At 40.9% G+C, this 20,785-nt stretch overlaps 1 protein-coding gene across 1 annotated transcript in view; it reads right to left on the bottom strand.

The window, feature by feature from the left end:
- The window catches only part of LOC145435498 (uncharacterized), a 64,416-nt gene extending 44,770 nt beyond the window's left edge, over positions 1-19,646 (bottom strand). Inside the window, exons 1-3 of the mRNA XM_080312778.1 lie at positions 19,594-19,646; positions 19,444-19,544; positions 18,026-18,084 (exon numbers count right to left, since the gene is read on the bottom strand). Coding sequence (XP_080168904.1) covers positions 18,026-18,084; positions 19,444-19,544; positions 19,594-19,646 — 213 coding nt within the window. The remainder of the gene's footprint in view (positions 1-18,025; positions 18,085-19,443; positions 19,545-19,593) is intronic.
- Positions 19,647-20,785: the final 1,139 nt, after the last annotated feature.

The following is a 20,785-nucleotide window of genomic DNA, read 5'->3' as shown; positions in this document are numbered from 1 at the left end:
TATAAGCCAAAGGTTTTTATGCATACGGCGCCTGAATTGAACTATTATTGGGTAATGATCAGTAGTGTCATCAATCAGGACATATGGTTTTATTGAACCTTGTGCTATATTAGTGTAGCAATGGGCAATAATGGTTGCAGTGGTGTCACAGTATCTGGTGGGATTAGTAATGATTTGTGTTGCACCAGTAGCCGTGATATTCTCAAGATGACTTGATGTATTTTTGCTTTTCTTGGATGCCATGTCAATATTGATGTCTCCGACCACGAAAAATGGTAACTTCGAGTTAGATATTTCAACAATGGCGTGGGATAGCTCAGAGCTGAAGTCAGAGGTGTTTGGCACGGGGTGTCTGTAGATAACACCGACAATAATGGAAGGTACACTGGCTATGCCAACTTGAACCTCTACCCATTTTTCTTCAATTGTATCCAGATTCAGGCAATACTTATCAACAAGGGAATAGGGAATGTCATCTCTCATATACATACCAACTCCGCCACATTTGGTATCTGTGGTGGTGAGGATGAACGTATAACCATGTAAATTGATATTCAATAAGGGGTCGTCACGCAGGGCAGTTTCAGACAAAGCTATTACACTGGGAGCAATATTCATGTCTCTAATAATTTGATGAAGGGATAAATAGTGTTTTTGCCAAGATCTAATATTGAAGTGGCAGATAACAAAGTCTTGAAAAGCGGTAGATAAGTTGTAGGATAAATTATCCAAAGTAACACTTTCGCAAATCTCAATATTGTTGTAAAGCAGCTCAGAATTTTTCACATATGCATTTGTATGGTCTTCGCTGGAAGCCATTTTGAGCAATGACAAAGTGACTTACATAGTCGAGATGATCACCAGGCCTTTCACAGCTGGTTCAGCTTTTCTAGAGAATCAATGAGGATTGTGCGTGTATTATTGTCTCGCTTCATAAATACTTTCCCATTTGCAGTCCAGCAGAAGTCGTACGTTAACGTTTTAGCAGCTTGTCGTGCTTTTGCATATAGGATCCTGCGGAATTTTGTCAGGTTTTCATTGATGTATATATTTTTGTATTCAGGATGTTTCGTGACTTTCCGAAGATCTCCACGCTTCTCGAGAAAAAGTCCCCTGGTCTTTAAGAGGTGGAATGTTGCAATTATCAAAGGTGGACGATCACTCATAGCTGCATTTTGAGATCGAAGCCTGAAGACAGAGTTCAAGTCATCTGATGTTAGTGAGATACCAAGAGCTGCACCAATTTTAGTGACTTCTTCGTCAAATCTTTCATTTTCTTTAACAGGTACGCCATGGAGTTCCAGGGTATCGCTCCGTTGGATTTGGTCGAGGTCGTCAATTTGTCTTTCTTTATTTGAGATAGCTTGTTGCAATTTCTTATTTTCCATCTGGAGGAATGCAATACTGTGCTTCGAGGTCCTTGAATTGTTGTTTTTGGGCTTCGAAGGCGGAACTGATGAAGTCTTGAGATGCCTTGATTTCTTGAAGTTATTTGTCTCTTTTCTTGTTTTGGTCAATAATATAATCAATTTTCGTATCCATCTGTGTGGATTTGGCAATTAGGTCTTTAAAATCACTATCTTTCAATAGCTGTGCCAGTACTTGGCTGACTGCTTCATTGACAACGCTTTTTTCATGACACGAGACTCGCATCGCCTCAATCTTGGAGGTAAGCTTCCTTGTGGCATCTTTCAGATCAGCTTCAGTAGCTGTCATCGTGATATAGAGTCGCAGTTCAGTGTGTAAAATAGATATAAGTATTGATATAGCTTAACATCTTATCACTAGGGCAATTTTTTTTTGACATGTCAAAAAAAGTCAAAATTGGGTCAAAATTGTAGCGTTAGGTCAAAATTTGTCAAAATTGTTTACAAAGTTATGTTAAAAATTTTTTGACCTCTGCATTTCGTTTGTATCGTAGATTTTGCGCTGTCGGTGAACTTATCATTTGATATTTTACAGCTTGTAGCCTACTTTATAGGCCTACCGTGGTAAACGGACCATTGTCTGCTCATTGTGAATCATAAATGGTCAAATGAAACAAATAGTGACATGGTTTTATGGTCAACGTACCGCAATATCCTAGCTGAAGCAAGACTGCTTGGACATTGCATGGTTCTTATATCAAGAAGCGCAAGCTGAAAAATTGTGATATAGACAACATTGTCAGAATGAAGCAACACGGTTTTTCACCAGCAGTGTGCACACAACTTGAGTGTTGTCAGCCAACAAATGCTGCTGTTGAACGTTCTTTCTCCGTTCTTGGCAAGCTACGTAGTAAGGACAGACACTTTCTACCCGAGAATGTAGGAAAGGATCTTTCGTTGTACTACAACAAATTTTAATTATTTCCACCAGAATACGTAATGTAACTACTGGAATTCTTCATAGGGCCAAATTTCGTTAAAATACTAGTTTTTCATGTAAATATCTGTCAGTTTTTGAGCCAAAAACGTTTTTTCAGGCCAATCTACTTTGTAAGGACAGACAGTTCCAACCAGAAATGAAGATAAGTAGTACAATTTTAACATTATATGCGAAAACACCTAATTTGCATACGTGAGGTCAAAATTTGGTCAAATTTCAGTTTTTTTTAGGTCAAAAAAGGTCAAAATTTAGATTTTTTAGGTCAAAATCTTCCGTTTTTTAGATAAAAAAAAATTGCCCCACTTATCACAATCGATTATGACAGTTGTTCCCAACCTTTTTTCACCCACGTACCATTTCGAGGTTTTATGCAGTGCTCGCGTACCACCCACATAAGTTACGCTGAAGACGGTCAAAAATGTTTATGACATCATAATGACGTTTTTGACGTATGCGAGGCGTAATAGGAAACACTATTACACTAGGCATTATCAGCCAGGGTTAAATGGGATGCATGGAATTGTTTTTCACCACCAGTCACAAGAAGCACAACATAATATTCAATTAAAAACAAACCACAAACGTCAATTATTTTAATGCGATGGCTGCATTTAGCTTATTTTCCACTAGCTCAGCAGTTCTCAAATTTTTTTAGACGCGCCGCCGTTTATGATAGTGAAGAATTTCGCGCCCCAATTATCGTTATATCACAAAATGCAACCAGAATGCTAGCAATCCTAACGAATAATTTGATTGCATGGAAGGTTATGACAGTTGATAATAGAATTCCCAAATATGCAGTTATGACTATTCACAGAGCAAAGACAATGAAATTTAGGTAAATCGCGCGAAACGCGAAAAAATTTTCTGCTGGCCGCAGCTTCGCGCCCCTCTTTAGATGCTTTCACGCCCCCCAGTTTGAGAACCACTGCCCTAGCTGGTCGATGCGTGGCATATGTTTGCTCACAGCGCATCGAAAGTCATGCATGGGCGCAACAAGTCGGTTTTGATTCTTCGACTTGATAGTCATCAGGGATGAAAATACTTGTTCGGACTCCCACGTAGAAGGGGAAATTGGCAGATGGGGAATAGAGTGAGAAGCTAGAGTCGAGTACGAGGAGGCCACGCTAAGCCTGAAGTTTATTGGAGAACAATCGTTGTGTTCAACCCCACCTTAACTAATAACTCCCTTCGGTCGAAAAAATAACAGAATCTACTCGCGTACCACCTGGAAGACCTTCGCGTACCACTAGTGGTACACGTACCACAGGTTGGGAACCACTGGATTATGAGAACGGTTCAGGCACGATCACTTGCGTATAGTAGTGTAGCTGCAGTATCGATTATTTACGCTTTTATTGGAATGATAGCATTACCGTGATTCACACTGCCACAGGCAACGAGAAGGAGCAACGTCGCGTAGTCATCGCTTAATCCAGTCGAAGACAGCCACTTATTCGAAACTTCCTTAGAGACTATGGGTGATGGGCAATTATCTTCCATCATAGGGCCATATTAAAAGCAGATATTATATTGTAGGCCAAGTCAAAAGTTTTAACTATATTCCGCGGCGTTTTAATTGTATTTCTACATTTAGAGCAAGGAAATACATTGTTTATACATGCCGCTCATGGATGCACTGATATTAGGCAATGAGAAAATCACGACTAATTTATCAAAAATAAATAAATATTCGCCGTCATAATTCAAAACGATGGTAAACATGATAGCCTACATTTGAAACTATTCTTGAACCTCCAAACATGTTTTTCTTTATCAAGACATAATAATGTATTCAGGATACTACAAGGCTTGTCGTGGTCGCTGCCTCCAGAGCAGCGTGCAGCTTGCTGAAATTGCTTTGTTGTCGATGTAGCAGTGTTTCCGGAATTCACCTTCCCTTAGCCGAGTGTCTGTCTTCATATTTTCGTCATTCTACACTGTAAAAAATAAAAACCTCGATTTACCGCGAAATGTTTGGAAGCACGGTAGCCAGACATTTCGTGGTGATCTAACTTTACCGTTAGTCAATGCAAATTCAACTTACACTCGTCCGGTAATCTCACTTTACACGCCATACTGTAATGTTACAGTCCCCTCCGGGTTACCCAATCTACATGTTCTCCTGTACATTTGAGACCGAGACCGCCTACCTACCTACCTACCTACATACTGTCCCTGTAAATCGAGATACATACCAGCTTGTAAATTCACGTACATCCATACCTATCGCAAAGCAACCTGATGCTAAAATATCGCAAAATTTTCTTCACACTCCCAAAACGACATTGGAAAAAACTGTATATTCATTCATGATATCACGATGAAGTGGTAATCGATGGAAAAGTATTGCTGCTGGAGGTCTAATTCTTCTTCAGGAGACATGCAGTAACACGAGTGGTCGCAGAAAAGGTGAATTAATTCCATCACCGGCGAAACTTCCAATTGTTTCTTTTTCTCTTCCTCATTCCTTCTGTGTAACTAGTATCTTGCAGTTCCACTAAAAAGAATTCATGAGTAAGTCGCTATATAAAGCAAAGTTCCTAACCTAGACATGACATTATAAAGACTACTAAGACAAATAGGCTAACAAAAATATACGGTAACATGTTTTGAAGTACCGGTACTGGTACATTGTGTGATGAAGGCTCCGTCTTGTACATGATATAGCAGAGATTCATGACTTACTGTATCTAATGTATTGAAGCAAAAGGTTCCTCACCAATTCCACTCTGGATATGAGGTGGCATGTGTGCCAAACAAATCCAGCAGTGGATGAAAACATCTCTATGCTATGGCCCGAAAATGACATAAACAAGCCAACAGTTTCAACTCCTCCGCGGCGGAGTATGTGGTGTCACAGGTCACTATATAAGTCGACTAGTATCCCAAAATAGAACAGAAAATGCGGAGAATGAAATATTTCAATCATGAAATCAAAGTGGTGTGCACATTGCACAGTCGCAGATATTCACGGTAACAAATACTATGTAGTACTGTACCTTTGACGATGCGTATCCCATTCAGCGTTCCTAGGCATCTTCCCCGATCGTGTCCACTTTCTTCAAGCACAACAAGCTTCGCTCCACCCTTTGCTCAAATCTCAATAAAGGCCTCTGCACACTGACCTCGCGACGCAACATCGCGAGTTGCGCGTTGCGAGTTGCGAGTCGTAAGTTGCGAAGCAATGCACACTGGTCCCGGCAGTGCCCACAAGCGGCAACTACAGCTCTTGCGCGTTCTGTTCGAAGTCTCGCAATGGATACACATTGCACAGCTCCCGATAGATCGCAAAATGAATATTTCGATGGGTATACATGGGTTTGTCAATGAATAAGATGACGTCTTATATGCACACACGAACCAATATCATATTTCAATGCTGAAAACGCATAATCTGGGTGACCCAGTTAAAGGCGCTATTTCCGGTTGCCGATCCAAATTTCTGGAGTTCTAGCTGTAGCCTATTGTGGCTACAAACACCAAGCCTTTCTGTATTCCACTACCTCAGTGACTGCATCAACTGTCAAGCACTCATACATTAATTTCTCGATATGATAGAGAACAACATTCAAATGCATTATAACTTCATTGTAAATGAATTGAGTCTTGACAATATTCAAATATAACTCTGGGATTCTTTCCTTTTCAATCTTCGATTCGCCCTCAGTTATCAAGCATGGAAACTGATCCGTATAGGCCTGGTTGATTCATTCTCCATAATGATGCATATAGTCCATTTTTGACTTATAATATTAGCCACTACAATTCGTACCGAAGTCTGGTAAAGAGGAGAATAGACGAAATCTAACATCAAGAGTTACACTGCTGCTACCTAGTCAACAAAAAGATTTTCAGACGTCGTGTTCTGAGATGTACCGATATCTGAAATATAGCCTACATCAGTGAACCCATGACATACCACGATTATATGTACCTGCTTAACCCAGTTTCCAACCAATGTACATTGTACAGTCTGTACAGGTTAAAATGAACCAGACAAGGTATATATATAATAAATCCACCTGTAGACATACAATGACTGAGAGATTCGCGGTATCGGTACTGCTGGAGCTGGTTGGCCTTTGGTAATTACCAAGTACCGGTACTGCGTACATACAGTAGAATGCGCTCTTGCAGTTAAGCTTCAAGTTTTAAAATGGCCTCAAATCAGTCTAAATTCAATGAGGAAACAATTATAGATGCCAAAACACGCAATACCCGGACAAACTATTGCGGTGACATAGAGCTAGCAATCAGTAACTGCTGACCAGTCGCTCGCAACTCGCGACAAAGTTGAAAATTTTCAACTTTGTCGCGGAGTTGCGCAACCCTGTCGCAGACGGCATGTTGCGAGTTGCCGGCGACTCCGGTCTGCATGGTCCAGTCGTAGACAGGCGCGATTCTCTCGTTTTATCGGGTCGCGAGCTCAGTGTGCAGAGGCCTTAATGGCCAGACAACGATACGACACTCGAACGATTTCGAAATAAGTCGTATTCATCCGCTGACATGCCACCAATAATATTTGCTGGCCACGTTATAATGTTTGACTTAGGTTATTTCTCTTTCATACAGAAACATTTATCATTACATATAGTTCCTTTCTTTTCCATTTAATTTCGTATAAATTGATATTTATCCCAAGTGTTGTTCACTACTTACTGTACTTACTAAACGAGACACTGCTTGTGATGTCACAGTTGTGCGTTGGCTGTTTACTACGAATCTCAGAAAACCAGTAACGCGTAACGCGTAACGGTAACTTATTGTAAGCTATTACAGGTCGACTTGTCCGCCATTAGCAAATGGACAACTGAGCATGCGGTGCTGATATTTCTAGTTTCCCGAACATACATCCTAAACTGATTTTCTAACTTATCAGCCGCATCCGTAACAACGAATGTAACCAGCGAGAACAGCCGTATAGCCGTATAATATAATATAATGGCTATGGTGTAACTACATTAGCTACTATTGTCGGTTGTTTCTTGTACCCTACTGTGTAGGCTACTATACTGAAATTGGTACTAGGACCAACAACTTCCATACAACAGACCCCAGTTTCGCGAACGAGGTTGAATCAAGTCAAATCAACACGAGAATGATATATCAGTAACATTCATTTCCACGTATATATTGGCTGCAGCGATTATGAAGCTAATCAATCTTCCCAATAGCATGGTAAACTGCAGTTACGAGTAACTGTCAGTAATTTTGCGAAGAAATTCTGGTAACTTGACTTCACGGCTAAACTATGGTAATGTTACATATCAAAATGTAAAATTACAAGCTACGCACAGTTATTGGCTGCGACTGGTAATTCGTTGTAAAATTTACAGAGATTTCCCAGTAAATCTAACAGATTATTTACAGTGTACCGACTCAAAATCTACTCCACGACAACCTGCTCGCCACAAATGAAAGGACTGGTTCACCCATGACCAGGCCTGTTTATTTTTGGATTTCTCGAAAAATAACAAAAATAGCTTAGTTTTGGATGTTTTCAAATTTTATTTTTGGAGAATCTCCAAAAATAAGAAATGAACGTGTTTTCAGCCCTATTACTACTGGAAAACTTCACCGAGCGTATGTTATGATCATGTATTCAAGTCCTCTAACACATCGACATCATCAGTGATCTTGATATAACTTTCAAATACATCTGTCAAAAAATCAAGTTGTTGGCCTGGAGAATACCCTCTAAAGAAAAATCAGAGAGAGGCGCGCGGCCGATCCCTTGTCCAACTTGATTTTAGAGACCTCGACCGTCGCAATTGTGGGAAACATTGAGCCTAGGGGTTCAAAAAGGGATGGATGGCTAACTCTCCAAACTCCTCAATCTTCCAAGCTTTGCTCCTGACAAGCGCTCGTCAGTGATGCGCTTGAAACCCTCTGATCCTCCACGAAGTTGCGTGCCTCATTGAACTTGACAACCCTACGGCCAACACCTTCTGACCAGAAAACCTTCCTTGTGGCGTGCGTCGTTGTCCCAGTCCTCACCTGGACTGGCTCGAAGACGTTCGACCAGGCGCTGGAACACTTGCTGCTCCTCGATTGGACTGCCAATACCCTGAAGCAATGTTCCCTCTAATTTTTGACGAGTCTGCGCACACTCACCAACTCACTGCGCAGACCCCTGGACAACAGTGCGTAACGACTAAAAAAAAGGTCATAACTTCGGATTTTATGTGCGCAACTTCTATTTTCTGTGCGCAGAGACCGTGTCATCACTGCGCATTTGCGCACGTGCGCAGCTTAGAGGGAACAGCTTCGTGACGGTGGTGCTGCTCAGCTCTGGGACCATGCGATCAAGAACGATCAGTTGGAATCACCACTGCAGCGAAGGTGCACATGCCGGAATTTTCTCGTCCATAACATCAAGGAGTTAGGTAGGGTGTCCAGTCAACTAGGAGGCCATCTTCTTCATTGACAACCAATGGGCGTTAACAGACTTGGGTCACGCACTTTCCATCTCCTGGATCAAGTTCTGTTGCCGTCTGAGGTAGCCAATCAGTTCCGTCCCGTGTAGACGAAGCGGTTGTGACAGAGGTGGCCGTATTTGATTTCGCCGTTCCCTTTGCCTCACTCAAGCTGCCTGCCCGTCTTCTCTACGTGCCGTACTGTGAAACTTATAGGAGTACAAAGACGGAGGGGGCGGGAAGGCAAGGTCAGCAGAAACGTGGAGTGGAATGAGTGGAACTAGTTTTAGCGTTTCGGTGACCCCTTCCCTAACACACAGGCTATTTTTGTGTCTTTTTATGAGTTTTCTGGTTGTTTACATCGCTCTGACTTGAAAAATCTTGAAAAATCATCATCCAAAAAAATATTATTTTTGGATGTTTTCAAATCTTATTTTTGGAGAATCTCCAAAAATAAAACCCAATATCCAAAAATAAACAGGCCTGCCCATGACTCAAGTAAACAAATATATGTGCTCCGAATGTTCCTGGAACTTTCACAATTCTTGTTGACATGCATGCCCGGCCATTAATCCTTTAATCACGAGCACTGATTGACCTGTTTTTCGAATAAGGGATTTGGAACCACAGAGAGTGTCGTAAATGTGACAATGCCAACAAATAAGGTTTGAACTAAACTAAATGGAAACAGTGCCGTTTTGTGACTTTAATTGTTACAGCACATTGGCTTTATTCTGAATCTGAATTACTGGTATGACGTACGCAGGCCACGCGATTGCGGCACATCAATTAACAGGCTTCAAAATGAGCTAGTTTCCGGTATATTTACACAGCGTATGATATTATTCCACGGGATAACATGCAAAGTAACTTTTCGCAGGCCACTCAAAATATCGTCGCTGGCCACACATTGCTCAGCTCTGTTACAGACTTAACACCGACTCAGAACGTCAGGTTAAAGTAAAGAAACATAAACTAAATCCATGATTTGAAGAGACTTATAGCGATTTATATGACGGATCCAAACGATTGGAAGTATAATTATTGGATAAGAAAGACATCGAAATCCTTGCTGTGGGTAATGTTAGCAAATATCTTGGTATGGTGGTACTCATACTTATTCGAAATTATTTACTGCGATTTTTTTAATCCTGGTCACGTGTCTTCGCAAAGCCGAAGATGTAATGACGCATCAAATCCTATGCATGTATGCAGTAAATATTAAAACTTAGACGATAATAAAATTTAAAATGTTCAATACTCTTTTGTCTGTCCACAAATCGTCTCAACCTCGACTACAATCGTCTCAACCTTTGCAAATATCGTAGTGAGAAGTCACGTGCCCATGTAAGATCGAATTTGATTCGTTGAAGGTAGCACAGTTACATCCAGCTCGGTGCAAATTCACAATCTCAGCTGTGCTCAAAGCTCTTTTCCACAGACGAAGTCCTTTAATTTCGCCTCGAAATCCCTGATGGGGAGTTTCAGGTTGTCCTGGCGACCTTCCGATTATTTTGCCGTCTTGATCCTGTCCTAAGATCAGCACTCCGCCAGTCGGTATGTTCGTATAGTTTTCACGGTCGATTCTATCCATTGGCTCAGTACCGTTAATGTAGTAGCCCACTTCGTATGGGTGCACCACCACGCACAAAAGCGAAGGAGTCGTTATGAACGGAGCCCCCGAGAACCGATAGGATTGTGAGTTGACATAAACGAGCAAGAGGCGTGATCCATTTGAGTCAGTGGCGGCTCGTCCTATAGGGCAACTGGGGCATTGCCCCACCTAAAATTCTGTTCAATAACAATTCGACCATTTATAGACGCACAGCAATCAATATATACCGAGATCACAGCGAAACCTGCGTTCTTCATGTGCTTTCGCTTGCAAACGCCCATACATAGCGAAGCCTCTGCGAAAATCGAATTCTCTTCTGTGTTTTCGCTTTGTGAATGCCTAGCCGGGGCTTGCCCCGGTAGCGCTCATAACAAGCTTTCACTATCTATTCTCTCAAAGCCGCGCACAATAAAGAAACGGTGATTTCCTCTCTCCTATTCGTAAAATGGCCGAGCAACCGGGGCAAATATGCCTACTCGCCCTTGAGGTGTGATGTAACAATCGTATCTATATCTGAACTCGGTTACCGTAATATGCGTTGAGTCGACCTTTGCTGGTATAGGTCGATTTTGACGGTGTTTCGCACCATGATAATTCTTGAAACTTGGTATGATATGTCGTGAAGGTAGCATTTAACACTGCTCCAAGTTTCAGGCTTACTACTTAAAGATAATGGTAGTAATTCCGTTTCGGAAGTTCAGTGTGTGCTGATCTATCATGTACATAGTACAGCAAACAGATTTTACTCAAAAGCCGGTATTGGTCTCCAATGATTTTGACGATGTTCTATACCGAGATCGGTCATGATATTTGGCACGGTAAGTGTTAGTATCGACCGCTGTAACAAGTTTTAAGTTTGTCACTGAACTATGTGGGTGGTAATTTCGTTTCCAAAGTCGAGTAAGAGCTGACTCTTCATTTATCGCCAACAAATTTACGCAAAAGCCGTTATTGGTCTCTATTGATTTTAACGATGTTCCATACCTAGATCTGTCATGAGCTTTCACACGGTATGTCTTGATTTTAGTATCGAACGCGGTGCCAAGTCTTAAAGTTGACACTCAATGATTGAGGCAGTTATTTCGTTTTCGAGGTCGAGTATGGTAGAGATGCGCGCTGATCTGATACTTAGCCTACCTACGTCATTGCGGATCTCACGCAATAGCCGGTGTCGGTCTGTGCTAATCTATAGTCTGCGTTCCATAACGAGATCGGTGATGATATTTCCAATGGTATATCTCGATGATCGCATGAAACAGCTGACCAAGATTCTCGGTTTGCATTCAAATATTCACATAATTTTATGTTCGCCAATGTCCATTTCACTGTGAAATTGTGGCCTTCAAACCATTTGCTTACAATCCCCTGTCAATTGCGATAGCTATTTCATTTTCGATGTCGGCTAACAGCTGATCATTCGATCAGCCTATTCCTCGATCTATTTTACTCAAAGTTCGGTGTTCGTCTGTTTGCATTGATTTTGACAGTGTACCATACCGGAATGGGTTATGAGATTGCGTATGCTACTTCTCGATGATTTCTTGTAACAGTATACTAAGTTACGGCTTTTATTCATGTATTTATATATTAATATATTTTCCAACGGCGATTTCGCAGCAGACTTATAGACAGTAAGCCGTATGTGTTGTGTCACAGTCTCCAGTTTCAAGGCCAAAATGTCCTACGTTGTTCCGAGACCGAAGTTCCGAGGCTGCTGTCCTTAGTTCTTCAAAGACCATTCAAATTGATGTTCTGGATTCAATATGACAGGCCCAATCTATGAGATAACAATTGCGTATGTGTCCGAACTCGTTGACCTTTCCAGTTAGGCTTACGCAATCTCTCGAGTTCTAGTCATTGGAATTAGTCAGGTCAAGTCAAGTGCGAACATGAATCGTATTGAATCTTTATTCCGTACGTAGTTTACGCAGTTGCCTTTAGAGCGAAAATGAGAGGTCTAGAAGTTGTCCAGTCTATTGATCCAATCGTACGCCGGGTGCCTCCGCTTTGGTTGCCTATTATCACCTGGTCGTAACCAGAGATGGCCACAGTCCGGTTAAGGAGCCGGAGCAGGATTTCAATGTTTTTTTACCTGGCCGGACTGGATCCGGATTTCGAATTTGGGGTGACGGTCGGATTTTAGGGTCTATCGATTTGCGTAATCTATAACTCTACCATGAAATCAAAACGCATGCTACTAAGGATGACCTGATACTTGATTCGTGGCATAGGGACGATTCTTAGTTCACGTACATTTTGTAAAATAATCCTTTGATTAAAAATAAATGAATAAAACATTTGTTACCACACTTCAAGTCACGGCTCACCGGCAAACCTCTCGCGGCACCTACGTTAAAATCACTGTTTTCGGGAAATTCATGTGACCATCATAAAGTTACTTTTTTACGTTGGAGAACGCCATTGTGACGTCATGTTGATAAAAGTCGCTCGCAGCCCTTGCCCCACCACCCGATATTGTCACGAGCCGCCACTGATTTGAGTGCAGCAGCACAAAAAATGTGTTGCAATCGCTTCCGTGCCGTTCGCAGTAACTGATGAGCGATCCTTTCACAAACTCTTTGTCCTTGTCAGGCTTAACCCAGGCACATACTGTGAGCGATGACATCTCAGGTAAAGTACCATTGTACAACACGTAATCAAGGTGGTTCTCCTCGGAAAATGTGAAGACTGATTCGTTGCAAGCTGAAAAGGAGATGCCATGTTTTATGATGACGTTTGCTCAAATTTAAAACGGCATTTAAGTAAGTGTTTTGTATATTATTATTTAATCATTACATTTGAATGACGAACACGTATTTCGTATGAGCCATTTGAAGGAAGCGTCTGTATCAACATACTATGACGCCAGTTCATGAGGACTATAATTGTACATCGATTATTGAAATCGGACAACCTACAACTCGTTCAATATGGATAATTAATACTTTACCAATTCTTTCAATTTATTCCGCAGGTCGAATATGTCATTTGTGAGTACTTTAATGGATTAATATTGCACTCACTTCAAATTTCAAAACTTTTCCTTGTGGGAGGCAACTAAACTTACATATACCTGTCCCATTGACACATGGCATAACGCAGATGTTCTCAACCAGGAGTCAATGGAGCTCATGGGGGTGCGAGGCACCAAGGTATGGGTACGGGATGCAGTGTGAAATCGTACGCTATTTTATGATATCAATTATTTTGCAAATCATAATAAAAGTGGAATATTATTCATTGAATTTCTTCAAATCGGATATTTTCATCGCGCTTCGCGCGATTTTCTTTCAAGATAATTTGTTCTGTAAATTTCGGTATGCCAGCCCCTACAACAACATAAGAGTAGGCTATTAATAAAAATAAAACCTAAGTTAAAGAAACGAGTCTAGCATTAATCGTAATTATAAGAGACTGGAAACATCAAGCCGTTGGGGTGCTTTAGTCCAGGGGTGGGAAATCTACTGGTGCGGAAGTGTCACACTCCGGCATTTCGGCTCTGGTCGTAACTTCCGCACCAGAAAGATCAAGACCCATGACGTTTCGGTGCACCTGCGACCACGTAGACCGCATTGCCAAAGAGATCGGTTGTGATAAACTTTAGGAACCTAAAACACAGCACGTTGGCGATACCTTCGACATTAATATCTTCAGTCGCTGCTACGTCTCTTGTTCCAAAAATCCACAGAAATCGTGTTGAAACCCTATACTGAGCCCAAAAACCAACGTTTTCGGGGCTGCTTCAAAAACTGCTTTTCAATCGTGGATAGGGGGTACGGGAAAAATTTCATGGCAGTTCAAGGGATACCACCGCTAAAAAGGGTAATAATTACTGGTCCAAAGGAATGATAAACAATAGTATGGTATTCAACCTGGTGTGGTCGATAGATGATATGTAATATCCGTTATTACGCACCGGCTACGGCGATAGGTATATGACCGTACTCACTTGTAGTATTGTCGCCTGCGGTGGTAACTGTCGAAACCCCGTCCAGTTCAACTGTAGTAGCTACTATTTTGCTTTCTATCGGTTTCTCTAAAAACAGGAAAATACAACTTAACTGCAATCAGAAATAGTCACACACCGCCATTATTACATATCACAATCATGTTTAAATCGTCCAATATAAACTCGTATACGATAGATCTTGTGCTGTGATTTCCGCAATGTTCGCGATTTCACTGTTATAATATTATTACTTGAAACTTCAATGCGAAATATACAAACTTCAATATAGCTATCCAATTGAGAGTCTGGAATGGTATGCTGCAATGGCGACCCCATACCCTTACCCCGGCTTTTGCCTCGGGTTGCCATACGTCCGGAATTTCCAGACATGTTTAGAATTTCACCGTTCAAACTGCGTCCGGGAGAAAATTCTAAACTATGCGTAAATATCCAGAAATATGATGACTTGATATAGGCTCGGATATTTCTCGTAAATGAACATAAACAAAATCATTTTCGGATAGATTTGGGCTAGATCGACGCGATTTCGCGCGACACACTTAATATGCAAACCACCGCCATTGCCAAAATGCAATCATTTTACAAATTAGAAACGCAGTCGCGTCCATAAAGGGTTGAAAAACTCCGGATGTATGCTAGTGTGGATCTCTGGTCGATAGGAAGAGCTTTAATAGTGTGACGTCCTATGACAGACAATGTGTTATCCGCCAATGGGGGCTAATATGGTGCTCGGAATTTGAACCCCCAAATATGGTAACCCTACTTTTTCCACTACCCCACATCATAAAATATCACTCTAAATCTATCTCGTGACTAATGCGGGCCGGATCGACAAATACTCCAGTCCTACTCCCATCCTGTTTTAAAGTTAAATGGTCCGACTCCTAGGCCGGATTCTAGAAATGGCCGTGATCCGGTCTGCAAAACTCCGATAATATTAATCAACTTACAGGATGGTATTAAATATTGATTGAAGCAATGCAAACATGAAATTAAAAACTCAAAGATCTAGCCCAACCCTTATTTGAAGTAATTATACCAACTTGGACTTAGCATGTGGTTTATTTCCATGAACGTTTCACTTTAACTATTGATTCGAGGATGGTGACGCTTGATTGGTGAATAATCCGAGGATTATCAAAGAAAAATAACTCCGCTTCTACTGGTTGGAATTGAGTCAAATTTGTTCTGCATCGTCTTTGAAGACAGCTCAACAATTTCATGGGGTTGGCAGAAAAATTTGAATTTTTTTTGTTTTGCCAAGAAATTAACAATTTTAATTGGATCTGCGGAGTCCTTACTTGTTAAAATTGAACCAAATTTGGTGTGCAGCGTTTTTCAGGTAACCTGACAATTTAATCAGTGAATGGCTGAAATCGGGGAAAAATAGTTATTTTTGAACAGTGTACAATCTGTCTGCTATTAACGGCCGCATTTCGATTATATATATAGCTTACGGCGGCGTTCCAGTGGACAGACGTAATGGACCAGCAGGGCGCAAATTATCCATCTTAAGTTGCCACTATAGAGGATTTCGCGTAGCGGATAGCTCTTGTAATTTTTGTACCATCACTGTTTTCTTTTGACATGCCGCTGCCTTATTATAGGCACTGAAATCGCAAGAAACCTTTTCAAATTGATGAATGATTATATTGGTAGTTGCACATATTGCTATCAAATATTTTTTGTCTCAAACCACGTAATCAAATTCACCGGCAGAGCTGATGGATGGGGTAGAGCGGGATATGTATCGGAGCCAGACCGGTTACCCGGTCGTATTTTTCTCGGAGCCGGATCGGAGTCATATCAAAGGTTGATTCGCACTTTTTACGGTCAGAATCGGTATTGGGGCTGTTGATGAGCATATGGCTGTTGTAACTCCAAACCAAACGGCAGTAGCAGCGAATGAAAGTCTGAGAGTATTTATTGTCATGTTTCTTTTGTTACAATATACAATATATAACCTGAAATCGTAGATGATTATTATCGCAGTTATTCGGTCCAGATTTCGGTCATTTAAAGTTTCTTTGTTTGTGTTTTTCATGGTGTTTGTCGACTACAATTGTTATTTACACCAGGCCGATTGTCTTCATTATGATACCTTATTTGCCGACTTGTAGCATGGTCCACTTCCAAGCGTTGTTAAGACATTGCTTGCACGGATTAGATGGCAAGGAAGAGCCTAGAGATAAACCTTAAACACTTATACAGGTGAGAATTCTGGAGTCGGCCTCGGTTGCACTCGTACCCGCAACGCATCGTTGTTTAAGCTGTGGATCATACCCATACGCTATTTTGCCAGCTTCAAGTACATTACCAAGTAGTCGTCGGATCGGAGTCTGACCAGAGAATTTGTTGGTTCGCCCTACCCCAGGCGGGGTTCTCTTCGACAATTACGGGCACATATTTAATGGTGATGAATCCGTGAGTTTTTATTAATCACTTTGTTGCATGCTGTTGTTTCTTGAACTCTCGTAAAGATTTTGGTTTGGTTGAAATTTATATTAGAAAAGCTCAAAGGTAGGATATACCACGAAAACCTTCATTATGAGACGCACACGATTCCAAATTTGTATTTTATGGGCACACATTTTTTTCTTCGTCATGCATTTGTATGGCGGGATATTGCAATGTTTCCACAGACAAATCAAGTCACCGTAAATCGCGTCATCGTATATCTCAACAATCTGGGAGTACTTTCGTAAATTCAAATTGCTGTCGCCAACACTTGCTAATTCGATTATGTGTAGACGGCCAGACAATTATTTTTAGGCGGTTATTGTTACGACTTGCCTGTGGTAATCCCACCAACAGTGGTTTTTGTCGAAACTTCTTCCATATTCACCGTGTCCGATGGGCCATATCGTTCCGTACATCGTTCTGAACAATAACTTTCTGGTTATTCAAAGTCCAAGAAACAAGGTGCTACTTGGGTTGTTCGTCCGCTGTATCAACTCCTTTGGAGATGTCAAAAGATAAAGGAAGAGAAAATCAGTTAAAACTGGTAAGTTTCAAAAAAAGGGATCGGAAATAGCTTTATCCACGTTTGACACACGTGTATGCGGCAAATCGTGATGGAAGTGGTACAATGTCACCGATGGAAATACTTCCCTAGTATCCTCGGTATATGTTAACTCAAGAAATGGCGAAATTACCTGAATGCGTGGTCGAAGAAATTTCTTCTTCCGATAGCGTTTTCAAATTGGCCATAATATCTTCAAGCGCTGTTCCGTCCTGGAAGAAGGGACTAATACTGATGAGCACAGCTTTAGAAGTACACAATTTCATACATCACGAAAAAAACGTTTGCGTTACCACGTTTGCGCCTCCTTACCCCTCGATATATCTGCATTCGAAATCGGGCATTTACTTTTTTACATCGACTCAAAATAGTGTGACAGCGAAATTGGTACCAGATGTCGTGCTGATGACTCTAAATACAGCCCATGGGACGGTGGTGTCCGGTACGCAATGTTCGTTTAGAATGCGTCAGTCACGCATGATCGTAGTTTATTGGTATGCAATGATGTACTGCAAAATCATGGTATAATATGCGAGATTGTAGTGCTGGAAATGGAGTAGTCTGAAGCTCATGAGAAATTGTGACTTTATGCACTATTGATGAAAAAAAAATGAAACATGGGGGATACTAACGCCACAATTCCCTGCTGAGGTCCAATGTCCATTGATGTAGCTTCTGGAGCAAAAGCCATCTGAATAAATATTAAAAGGTTGACTTGAGTGAGACTTTGCGGAAGTACATGACTTGAGAAATGGCCGCATCAAGATTATAAATCGATATTGTATCAATAAATTATTATTCTATTTTAATCCAATTAAAAAAGTGAATGAAAGCTCTGCAACTATTTGATCACAGTATAGGACCGCAACAACAAAATTGATACGTGGTGGTCTAATTCGAGTCCCAAAGCATATGCATTCATCATTGATTTACGTTCAGCAAGATGGAAATGCAACTTCAAATTTTATTTTTGACATTCTTGCGTGATTCAATATTGCATAAAGCAAGTTCGGAGCACAATGTCAGAGTTAAATGTTGGGGATGGTGTGCACGTGAGATTCACGTTCGCGTTCTTTGTGTGAACCTTACTAAGTTAGAGGTTTATGTTCACAGTCGAACCTTGGTGGGTTCTGTACTGTGAACCTTTTTCATATATTACAGATTTCCACGTCATTATAACATCTTTGGTTGAAATTCTTCGTATTTCAACTTCGTATCACTCTCTGCATGACGCTGGCAGCATAAAAAATGAACACTAAACGAGCATGCGCCTTGCCAATCTCAAAGCTTCCTCCTACTTTGTTACAAAAGTCCGCTCGAAATATTCCGCTTTCCGTTTGTTTTGAGGTTTGCCCGCAATCACGCGACAGCAAGAACGAAATGCGCTACATGTACGTAGTCATCAATTGATGCTTTATCAATCAATTAATGAAATTGGTATAAAGAATGCATCGTTGTCTAATGTAAAAACAATTTAGCAGACGTACGGCATCCATCTATGATCGATATGTTTATTGTATCGTAAAAACCAAATCCGTGCTATTGGGGTGCGTAGTCTACTGTATAACTTGTTTATGGGGAAATATCGGTAGCAAGTATAGAAATGATTTTTACACTCTGCTAATATCAATGTGTCAATAGCCAGACGGCGAATGCATTGTCCCGTCTGGCCCTGCAAGTCCTCTACGAAGTTGTTGGCAAAGAGCCGGTGACATTGATTTTATGGGATTAGGAGAGCATTTGATTGTTCCAGTTGATGCATTTGGTGACGTTTAAAATGCATGCATGCTCGTCTGCATTGTGGCACAATGCGGCCTGAGTCGTCAGTAGGTATCGTGTACAATGTACATTAATATATCACTTCATTGAAATTTAGGTATGGCATTAGCAGTATGACATCACGTGACGTCAAAGGTTCACGTTCGCGTTCACAGTTCACACAGAACCTTTCAAAAAGGTTCGCATTCGCACGAATCGGAAATTTCCTGAGGTTCGCAATATCACTAATATATATTGTCCATAATCATACAGGTCGCCGGTTAATACATACCAGAAGAGCAGCATACGTCTATAAGCAAGAAGATCCAGGTCAATCCAGCAAAGAGTAATAAATACCCAGCCATTTCTCCGACTTCCTGCGTCGTATTTCGGCTTGATTTGAACGATTTTCAATATAAGCGACACATTTACGCGGAATTACCTTTGTATCATGACTTCAAAGGGTCCGTCGTCAGTCAATGGCTTAAATGGCATTTCCTTATGCTGCAATCTAAATTGTATTTGGGTGTTGACATGAACTGAATACATTGGTATGACTAGGATAGGCTGCGATGCGCGAGATCATTCATAACGCAATGCATTTCCGCGTGCGAACTTTCGAAATTTAACTTTTGTTAAACTATTGTTATCAATCATAACAATTGCAGGAGACTCATACTATAGTGACACGGTGACCTGTTCCGATATGAGTAAATTGAAATCATGCTGATATTGAGTAGTATGATGCTACCTACTTCCATATTGTACTAATCAACGTGATCTACATATCTCATGTTTTGCACGAAGGGTTGAACATTTTAAATATGTGGTTATTAGAAAATCTAAAATCATATTGTCAACAATTAACTTTCGAAATTTACTTTTGGTAACTATTATCATCGATCATACCAATTTTACGAGACCAGTGACACCGCGACCTGTTCCGATATGGGTGAATTAAAATTATGCTGATATTCAGTAATTGATGCTACCTACTACCATATTGTACTTGTGTAGGTGATCTATAGCACGCTTGGCACAAAATTTGCAGCAGTTCAAATATGTGGTTAATAAATAATCTAAAATCCTAATGTCGACAGTTAACATGTACGACTATTCACAAACATCTAAATGAGCGAACTAGTGGCGAGACACCGTTGGTATTATCCATAGCTGAAACAACAATGGGTTGCGGGTTGCGGGTTGCGGGAGTCCGAGTCCGACCAATGTCGACTCCAGAATTCGTATATAAGTGTTGAAGTTTTGTCTAGTCTCCTCCTCGTCATCTCATCCGTGTAAGCGGTGTCTGATAAAAATAGGTCGTCCGAAATACTGTTCAAGTAGAAGTAGAAGTAGCTTGAAAACATAACTACTTCAGTAGCTACTGCAATTAGGCCAAATCTACTTTACCCCGAAAAAGTAGTAATAATATTCGACACATATGTTATCTTGAAAACGTGATGAGATAGAACAAAACTAAGGCCAGATTCGAATTTTGCGCCCCGAAATAGGTAAATATGACCCATAGAAGTACCGGCGCAAACAATAAAACAGTGTAATATATTTATAACCAACTTATAACAGTTGCTGGAACTATACTAGGAGCGCGTGTCATCGTTTTTGCACCCCGATTA

Source organism: Botryllus schlosseri, chromosome 3 (genome assembly GCF_051294905.1).
Source record: "Botryllus schlosseri isolate E-star chromosome 3, Bs_hap1, whole genome shotgun sequence".
NCBI classification, from domain to species: Eukaryota; Metazoa; Chordata; class Ascidiacea; order Stolidobranchia; family Styelidae; genus Botryllus; species Botryllus schlosseri.
This window is presented reverse-complemented; position numbering and strand designations above follow the sequence as displayed.